The sequence below is a fragment of the Heteronotia binoei genome, chromosome 4, assembly GCF_032191835.1.
Source record: "Heteronotia binoei isolate CCM8104 ecotype False Entrance Well chromosome 4, APGP_CSIRO_Hbin_v1, whole genome shotgun sequence".
Classification (NCBI taxonomy): domain Eukaryota; kingdom Metazoa; phylum Chordata; class Lepidosauria; order Squamata; family Gekkonidae; genus Heteronotia; species Heteronotia binoei.
This window is the reverse complement of record NC_083226.1, coordinates 21,798,248-21,808,321: the sequence shown is the minus strand read 5'-3', so window position 1 is coordinate 21,808,321 and position 10,074 is coordinate 21,798,248. Positions and strand designations below refer to the sequence as shown.

At 51.9% G+C, this 10,074-nt stretch overlaps 1 protein-coding gene across 1 annotated transcript; it reads right to left on the bottom strand.

The window, feature by feature from the left end:
* Positions 1–19: 19 nt before the first annotated feature.
* LOC132570064 (taste receptor type 2 member 7-like) lies at positions 20–8,282 on the bottom strand. Its single transcript, XM_060236505.1, has 5 exons — positions 8,146–8,282; positions 2,467–2,574; positions 1,114–1,815; positions 603–673; positions 20–42 (listed from the first exon to the last, which is right to left on the bottom strand). The coding sequence occupies exons 1-5, from the start codon at positions 8,280–8,282 to the stop codon at positions 20–22; spliced, it is 1,041 nt and encodes a 346-aa protein (XP_060092488.1).
* Positions 8,283–10,074: the final 1,792 nt, after the last annotated feature.

Here is a 10,074-nt window from a genome sequence, read left to right as displayed (position 1 = left end):
AACGTAGTTATATGCAGACTCACAAATCCCAGCCATGAAAGTCTGGACAAGACAAGACAGGTCAAAATTTGGTCATTTGGGGATTGTTTCCTGCTTCTGAACCAGTCAATGTAATTCATAAGGGCAATAAATCCATTTGTGACCATTCCAACAAGAGTTTTACTAACCAGAAGAATACAACTGATTATTATCAATATGGAAGGCACCATCATTCTGAGCACAAAGCAAAACTGTTTCTTCTGTGATGTTTGCAGTTTGCCCCAAGCTGTCCTTTCAGTGATATCCACCCAGCAGAACACAGCGCTATGGCCTTTGATTTAGGAAAACATCTGGAGAGGTAGGACACTGTGTCGAGACTGTTGAGATGCAAATCTTTACCAGAAAGGGTTAAGTTACTGCATAGCGATATCCTGTCATCAGAACATTATAAAAGAACGAATGATGACTGAACAGTCATCAGAACATTATAAAAGAAATTCTAAGTAATAAAGATTTCAATGTATAAGTTTTTATGTTAGCAGCATATCCATGATAATGACCTCAGTATACCAAAATCTAGAAAATAACTGTATTTCTATAGAAATATAAATTTTTCAAGATACCTATAATCACGTCTGTATCACCTTCTGCCATTGTATCCAAATTGAAAGCAGCATTTCTAACATGATCAATTCTGAAGGAGAGAAAAGAATGATTTGACCAATGTGTTATCAGTGTACATTAATTCATTCTGCTGAAAAAGCCAGTCAAAGAGATCATCCACCCCTATGTACACGTTTCTCTGAAAAAAGAATAGCATATCTACCCATAAAGAGCTTCCTTTAGGATTGCACTGCAAGAGTTTATCAGGGTCCTTCTTGTGAAAGAGAATGCCTATCTCTGTGGTCCAGTAGTAGGTTTTAGGAAGGCACTTCACTAGAGCAGCGTTTTAAGCAAAGCACCATCCTGACCCATGCCTCTTTGAGTTTGGGATTAACTAGTATCAGGATAATGCCATGTACAGAGGGACAAAACACAGTTACGATACAAGACATCATGAATAGCCAAGTGCCAGTCATGTCACACCAGTACAGAACTGCCTGAGCAGTGACTGCTAAAAAACTAAACAGGTACAGAACAGCAAAGGAAGCCAGAGCTTTGATGGCAGTCAAGTGAGCTTGAGTGCTGAGATCCTTGATGCCAATTCCATTGCCTTGCATACGTCTTGTGTGCATCCACAGAGAAGTCATTAACAACATGACTGATGACAAAAATATCATGAAAGGAATAAGATTTGGGACAGTAGCTAGAAGGTCTATGTACATGTATAAGTCAGGGGGTTTAATTTCTGCATCACTGATGTTCAGAATTGGTTTGTTAGAATCACACTTAGAGAAGCCATTGCTCACGCTTGCGACCACAACAAGAGTCGTAACAGCAGAGAAGACAACTGAGGCCAGAAGCAACCGTGGCACCAGTCCTGAAAATCTTTGCTTCACTTGGAGGAAAACAGGATGGGAGAAGGTGGCGATCTTTGCCAAGTAGAAAACGCTGAGCCAAGTGGCAAACCAAAAAGTTGTGGTGCTTGTAAATATCCACAAGAAGGGAAGCATTAGATTTCCATAATGGCAATTATGCTTGCCAATAGAAAAGAAGAACTTAGCTATATACAGAATTATGACCACTAGCCATGCTAGTCTGGACAAGACAAGACAGGACAAGATCTGGTCATTTGGGGATAGTTTCCTGCTTCTGAACCAGTCAATGAATGTCACGAGAACAATAAATCCATTTGCTACCATTCCAACAAGGACTTCGGTAACCTGAAGTACACAACTGATTATCATCAATAAGGAAGCCACCATCATTCTGAGCACAAAACAGAACTGTTTCTTCTGCAGTGTTTGCAGTTTGCCCTTTCGGTGATGTCCACCCAGCAGAGCACAATGCTATGGCCTCCAATTTAGGAACTGAAAAACATCTGGAGAGGCAGGAGCTCTTTTCTAGTGTTGACACTGTCGAGATGCAAATCTTTACCAGAAAGGGTTGAGTTACTGTATAGTGATATCCTGTTCTAATATTTCATATTTGCATATTTGACAGACGCTGAATATGATAAGCGGATCTATTTTTACAGATGGAAATGCACTCTTCATTTGGGATTTGTTTTCTTGAAACTGATATTACCTCCAAATCCATCTGTTATCACTAGTGTTTAATTTGACTGAATTCTGCACCCGTAGCCCTTTCCTGGGCATCTTCTAGGGCAGCCCAACATTGAGTGCATTGCAGAAAACTAGCCAGGGTACAAAGCCATGGGTTATTGTGGGAAAGGCAAAGAAAGGAGGAAACCTGTGATGCAAATGCAGCTGATGGAAGCAAGTAGCAAAACGGGGCTCATGAGCATCCCCGAGGTCTTAAACTGTTCTGTATTTGTCACCACAAGATTATCCGCTTGCTCCAAAGGGCTTCTTTGACATTACTAACATTGTGTCTGTCTTGTGTGGATTCAGCTTCAGGTGGCCGTGGCTTAGTTTCATGAGCACAGCCTCGATGGACTGTTTCAGAGTGCAGGCAACAGCATCTGGAGTCCTCCTAGGTAATGAAACACAGCGTTGGTTGTCACTTCCATGTTGAGGAGATCCTCACCCAGAACATGTATATCTAGGTCCAATGAATATGAGATAATATGCTGAATATTGAAAAATGATGGCTTCTGTGTTCAAGATTTATAACTGATGAAGTGCTACTGTTGAGTATCGGACTCTGCACCCGCGCCGCGTAAGCCGGGACGTCCTCGGGTTACCTGGCGCAGCGCGGGAAAAGTCACCGCCAATCAAGACCAAGCGCGGGAAGTTTAACTGGCCAGGATTGGGCTGGCCAGCAGGGGGGTTGATCCGGGGTGCATGTATATATTAGCGGACCCGGCCGCGTGTTCCCCAGTTCTGTAATGTACCAGCGATTAAAGACCAATGCCTTTACCACGTCTCGTCTCCCAGTACATTACACTGGCGACGAGGATGGGATCTAGATAGGTCCGGCCGGAGACGAGGAAGGCGAGAGACCGCAGGATCGGGCAGCCCGCCGCCACCATGGCGAACTCGAGCGTAACGACGGGCCATCTTGCGGAATTCAACCCGGAGCACCCCGAGAGATGGGAGACCTACACCGAAAGGGTCGAGTGCTACCTGCGGGCGAACCTGATCGACGATGACGAGAGAAAGAGAGACGTCCTGCTGAGCGTCTGTGGCGAAGAGACCTTCGAGATCGCACGAGGTCTCTCCGCTCCAGCTAAGCTGACGGAGAGGACCTACCGGGAAGTCGTGAGGCTCCTCACGGGCCACTTTTCACCCCAACCGTCCATCGTCGCCCGCCGATTCCTCTTCCACAAGAGGGACCAAAAGTCGGGGGAGACAGCGGCGGTCTACCTGGCGGCCCTTCGGCAGATCGCCGGAAATTGCAACTTTGACAAAAGGGACGAAGCCCTGCGGGACCGTTTCGTCTGGGGCCTCCGCGACGAGCGATTGCAGCAGAAGCTCTTCGCGAAGGAGGAGCTAACGCTACAACAAGCCTTCAACGAGGCAACGGCCTTCGAGAGGGCCACCAAGGCGTTCGGCCAGCCACGAGGTGAAGCAGTCCACCAAGGGGAAACGGAGCCAGAAGACCGAACAGAGGAAGAAGCGTTTCAACTCCGGCGGCCCCAAAGAACGGACACAAGGGCCCCCACTAGACAGCGAGCGACGGAGAGGGCCACCGCCACCACCGGTCCCAGGTGCGCCAGCTGCGGCGACCCCCACGAGCGCCGGGACTGCCCGTACCGCAACCTGGACTGCCGCAGCTGCGGAAAGACGGGCCACATCGCTTGGGCTTGCCGGGCCAAGAACAGCCGCCGACAACCATCAGCGCATCACGACTCCCTGGACACCCACACGACGGCATCCACCACTCTGCAGGTATTGAACTTGCCCCTATCGGCCCCAGACAAGGTCAAAATGTCGGTCCTAATCGAGGGCGCCCCCTGCACCATGGAAGTGGACTCGGGTTCCTCCATCTCCATCATTTCGGAGGAAACCCTCAAGAAACTATGCCCCCACCGCCGCCTTCAAACGAGGCCAGCGGACTTCGTACTGAGGGACTTTCAGAAGAACCCAGTACACATCGTGGGGTGGGCCCGGGTGCATGTGGAAAGAAGGGGTTTCAGAGGGCCCCTGGACATCCTAGTGGTCAAGCGCCAACTGACCACACTTCTAGGGTTGGCTTGGTTCAATCCCCTGGGGATCCAGCTGGTGGGGGTGGACCACTTGCAGGCAAGCAATTTCGACGGGGTCTGCCGAGAGTTCCCCGAGGTCTTTGATGGGTCTTTGGGGAGCTATAAGGGTCCGCCCATCACCCTACCGATTGACCCAATGGTCAGGCCCATAAGGCTTAAAGCGAGGCGCGTCCCGTTCGCCCTTAAGCCGAAAATAGAGGCAGAACTGGACCGCCTAACGGCCCAGGGCGTCCTAGAACCGGTAACATACGCGGAATGGGAAACCCCCATAGTAACGCCCGTCAAACCCAATGGGGAGGTGAGGATCTGCGCTGACTACAAGTGCACGATCAATAAGGCGCTACAAGACAACCCCTACCCAGTCCCGGTGGTCAGCCACGTCCTAGCAGCGCTAGCCGGGGCGAAGGTTTTTGGGAAGCTGGACTTAGCACAAGCATACCAGCAACTGCCGGTCGACGCTAAGACAGCGGAGGCGCAGACGATCGTGACCCACAGGGGCGCGTTCAGGGTTAAACGGCTGCAGTTCGGGGTCAGTGTGGCTCCGGGGATATTCCAGAGCATCATGGACTCTCTCCTTAAAGGGATCCCCGGAGTTCAACCCTTCTTTGACGACGTTTTAATCGCCGCCCCCAATGAAGGAGAGTTCTGCTGCCGCCTGCGCGAGGTCCTCAGGCGGTTCCAAGCGGCGGGGCTGAGAGTCAAAAAGGAGAAATGTTTGTTAGGGGTCCCGCGAGTGGAGTTCCTGGGGTTCGCCGTGGACGCGGCGGGAATACACCCGACGGCGGACAAGACCAGGGCCATAGTCCAGGCTCCTGCGCCCAAATGCAAGGCAGAACTACAGAGTTTTTTAGGATTGTTGAACTTTTATCACACGTTCCTACCGCACAAAGCCGCCGTAGCGGAACCGTTGCACCGTTTGCTGGATAAACAGGCCCCGTGGGTCTGGGGCCAACGCCAAGCCGCGGCGTTCCAAGCAGTGAAGGACCTCTTGGTCTCTAACGCGGTACTTCACCACTACGACGAAAACCTACCCCTGATCCTAGCTTGCGACGCCTCCCCCTACGGAGTAGGAGCGGTTTTGGGGCACCAACTCCCGGACGGGAGGGAAGTGCCAGTCGCGTACTATTCACGGACTCTATCTCCAGCGGAGCGGAACTACGCTCAAATTGACAAGGAGGCCTTGGCGATCGTGGCGGGGGTGCACAAGTTCAACGACTACCTCTACGGTAGGCGTTTCACCATCGCCACGGACCACAAGCCGCTCCTGGGCCTCCTAGCTCCAGACCGTCAGACCCCCCAAATCCTATCCCAGAGGGTCCTGAGGTGGAACCAGTTCCTGAACTCCTACACGTATGAACTGGTCCACCGCCCGGGTAAAGCCATGGGACACGCCGATGCCCTCAGCCGCCTGCCGCTCCCCATGACAGAACCGGATCCCGCCCCTGCACATGGGGTAATGCTCATTGAATCGCTCCCCGAGCGCCCCCTGCACGCGGCGGAGGTGGCTCGGGCAACAGGGAGGGACCGCATCCTGGCACGGGTCAGGGACTGGGTGGGGAGGGGGTGGCCATCAGGCAAAGTCGAAGACGCGTTCAGGCCGTTCGCGTCCAGGAAGGACGAGCTATCAACCCACAAGGGGTGTGTGCTTTGGGGCAGCCGGGTGGTGGTTCCCCCCCCCTTGCGCAAGCAGGTGCTGGAAGACCTCCACGAGACCCACCCGGGCATCGTGAGGATGAAAGCCCTGGCCCGTAGTTATGTGTGGTGGCCGGGCATGGATGAGGAGATAGAGGGGTGGGTGAGGAGGTGCCAACCCTGCCAAGAATCCCGGCCCGATCCCCCATCAGCCCCGGTCCACAGATGGGAGTCTAACAGGCGACCATGGTCCCGCCTCCACTTAGATTTTGCAGGCCCGTATCAGGGCCAAATCTTTTTTATACTTGTGGATGCCTACACAAAATGGCTGGAGGTGATTCCAGTAGCCTCGACCTCCACAGCAGCAGCCGTCCGGGCACTCAGGAGGGTCCTATGCACGCACGGGATCCCAGACACCCTGGTGACGGATAACGGTACTGCATTCACCTCCCGGGAATTCCGGGAGTTCACGGAGAGGTACCTCATACGACACATAAGATCCGCACCCTTCCATCCGGCCACCAACGGCCAGGCAGAGCGGATGGTGCGGACCACCAAGGAAGCACTGGGGAGAATAGTACAAGGGGATTGGGACCACCGCCTCTCAGCCTTCCTGTTCCACAACAGGATCACCCCAAACCCTATAACGGGATCCAGCCCCGCAGAACTGCTTATGGGGAGGAAACTGACAACACGCCTAGACAGGCTGCACCCCGACCGGGCCCCCGAGGTCCGCGGGTCCCCAGAGGTCCGGGAGGCGGTGCGGGGGTTCTTTCCGGGTGACCCGGTATACGCGAAGAACTTCGCAAGCGGTCCCGAGTGGGTCGCGGGGAGAGTCCTTAGGGTGACAGGTTCCAGGTCATACGAGGTGACCACCGAAGGGGGCCAGGTACTAAGGCGGCACATAGATCAGCTGCGCCGCCGCACCCTACCCGAAGAAACAGAGGAGGTAGGGAATAGGGAACCGCGGGCAACCGAAGGTCCGGAAGGGCGCTCGCCAATACAGGAACTACCCACTTATGACGCCCCCAGAGACACCGAACCAGAGCCGGAGCCTGAAACAGACCCCAACATCCCGCAGCCAGAAGCAGCATCGCCCACAACGGAACCAGCCTCCGCACCAAGAGCGACCCCGAGGAGATCGACACGGGAACGGAGAGCACCGGCGTACCTCCGGGACTATGTGGTTTAAACTAAGGGGGGAGGAGTGTTGAGTATCGGACTCTGCACCCGCGCCGCGTAAGCCGGGACGTCCTTGGGTTACCTGGCGCAGCGCGGGAAAAGTCACCGCCAATCAAGACCAAGCGCGGGAAGTTTAACTGGCCAGGATTGGGCTGGCCAGCAGGGGGGTTGATCCGGGGTGCATGTATATATTAGCGGACCCGGCCGCGTGTTCCCCAGTTCTGTAATGTACCAGCGATTAAAGACCAATGCCTTTACCACGTCTCGTCTCCCAGTACATTACAGCTACAATAAAGTAGTTTTGTCTTACTAAAATTGTCTCTCTCTTTACTAAATTCAAGCCCTTTGCCAGTCTCCACCCAGCCAATAATATAAGGGCACTAAAGCTGAGAACAGATGGCCATTCTGGGGTGGCTTGGAGGCAGCTGAAAGCAGGATAGCTCAAAAAGAGCCGTCCTGGAGCCCCCGCACGGTCCCTGGCGAGGCGGCCCCATCCTGTCTGTGAGGCAGCTGGGCGCCTCCACATAGGGAGGCACCCTAGAAGCTGATTTCTCTTTTTTTCCTTTGGGGGGGAAGTGCTGGTGCACTGATTGGTTCCATTAAAAAAAATGGATCAGTTTGGAATGGCTTCGCAGCTCCAGACCACCAAGTCGCCTCACGTGCACCCTTCCCCATCCAGACGGCAGGGAGGCGACTGAAAGCCGGCTCAAATATTTGCTACCACTTTTGGATGTGGTAGCTTTTTGAGCCAGTCAATGGAGCCTGGAGGATGGGGTGAGGACGGGAGAAGGGTGGCCGACAGATGTTGCCATCTGCAGGGATTTTTTGGACTGACATCAGAGGCGGCTCTGAGGCGGCCCAAAGTGCCGGTCTTGCCTATGGGTCCTAGAAATACTCCTGGGCTCCAAAATCCCCCAACAACACCCCAACCAGCTTATTCTGCTTCTATGGTCAGACAAAAACATTGAAGCCTTCCACTCTAAAACAAACTTTACAGATCTAGAGAAATGATATATGTTATACAAGCCAAGTCAGGGTTCTGCAAGCCAGGCTTATAGCCTCATGGACCACCAGCGACTCACCTGCCAAAGCTTTTATTCTTTGTGCAGGCTACTGAGTGCTTTGAGGAGGCAGGAGAGCTTCCAGGCTTCCCTCCTGTGCTCTTTTCCCAGGTAGAAATGGCCTCAGGGGGCCTCTTTGGCCCTTTCACGGGCACCATGTGTTACTAGTTACAATCTGAACACATGTGAAGCCTGACGAAGGGGAAAACAGGCCCCTTCGTGGCTGATTTTTCTTTAGGAAAACAGCACAGGATGGAAGCTTAAAGCCCCTCCTCTCCTCTTGCCAGGGCTTTTTTTTTTTTAGCCGGAACTGCTTTGCATATTAGGTCACACCCTACCGATGTAGTCAATCCTCCAAGAGCTTACAGGGCTCTTAGTACAGGGCCTACTGTAAGCTCCAGGAGGATTGGCTACATCAGGGGGTGCGGCCTAATATGCAAAGGAGTTCCTGCTACAAAAAAAGCCCTGCCTCTTGCAATGTTCATGAGCCTCCACGAGCGATTGCACTTTGGCAGGTGTGTCCTCTAATGGTATTTGTGAATGCGACCTAGATCAGGAGAGCCCCTACTCAGTTTGTGTCCCATAAGCTGGTTAAGATTTGTTCTTTCAGTGTGAGATTCATTACTTACTACTTAGTATATCAGTATTCTGCCCATGTGCTACTCCTGCCATTAATTCTTGAATGTGTGTCACAAACCGTGCAGAGAGAAATCACAGGAAATGGAATTTCTTGGTTTTGGGCACAATTTGACTATGCGGGTGTCTTAGTTAGTTCCAGGACACATACCCCCATGACCTGGAATCTTAGTAGGCAGCAGACCCACCACTGCCAACTAAGCTTTTTGAGACCAGACTTCTATGCTTCAAACACCCTTTAAAGCAGGGGTGTCAAACATACGGCCTGGGGGCGGGGGCAAATTAGGCCCCCGGAGGGCTCCTATCAGGCCCCCAAGCAACTGATTGTCATCTGCTTCCTCCCCCCCCCCCTCTTGCTTCCTTCTGAGCATTGTGTGTCCAAGCACCATACAGAGTATGACATGAAGTTCTGTGTACTTTACAAATTGTTGTTCAGTTGCACAGTCAAGTCCAATTCTTTGCGACTCCGTGGACCCTCCTGTCTTCCATCATCCTCCGAAGTCTGCTCAAATTCGTGTTTGTTACATCAGTAATGCTGTCCAGCCATCTCATCTTTTGCCTTCTGTCTTTTCCAGCATCAGGATCTTCTCCAGGGAGTGCTCCCTTCTCTTTTGGTGGCCAAAGTATTTGAGCCTTAGCTTCAGCATCTGACCTTCCAGGGAACAGTCGGTGTTGATTTCCCTTAGGACTGACTGATCTGATCTTCTTGCAGCCCAAGGGGAAGATTCTTCTCCAGCACCACAGCTCGAAAGCATCTATTCTTCTGCGCTCGGCCTTCCTTATGGTCCAGCTCTCACACCCATACATTACTACTGGAAATACCATCACTTTGACTATACGGACTTTGTTGGCAGGGTGATGTCTCTGCTTTTTATTATACTACCCAGGTTCACCATAGCTGTCCTCCCAAGGAGCAAACGCCTTTTAATTTCATGGCTTTACAAATATCAGAGCCATAACTGCTAAAAAACTAACCAGGAACAGAATAGTGAAGGAAACCAGAGCTTTGAGGGCACTCAGGTGAACTTGTGTGCTGAGATCCTTGATGCCAGTCCCATTGCCTTGCATACGTCTTGTGCGCATCCAGAGAGGTCATTAACAAGATGGATGATGACAAAAGTATCATTAAAGGAATGATACTTTACAAATATCAGGGTACAAATAAGACACAGGCAGAAATCCAGAGGGTTTCGCACAGGGAGGGGGCCTTTTGGAGTTTTAAAATGAACTCCATAGAGCCAGCAGGTCTGAATTCTGTCATGGATCTATCTTTTGCACATGAAATCATGTCATGGATCTAGCTCTTGTACATGG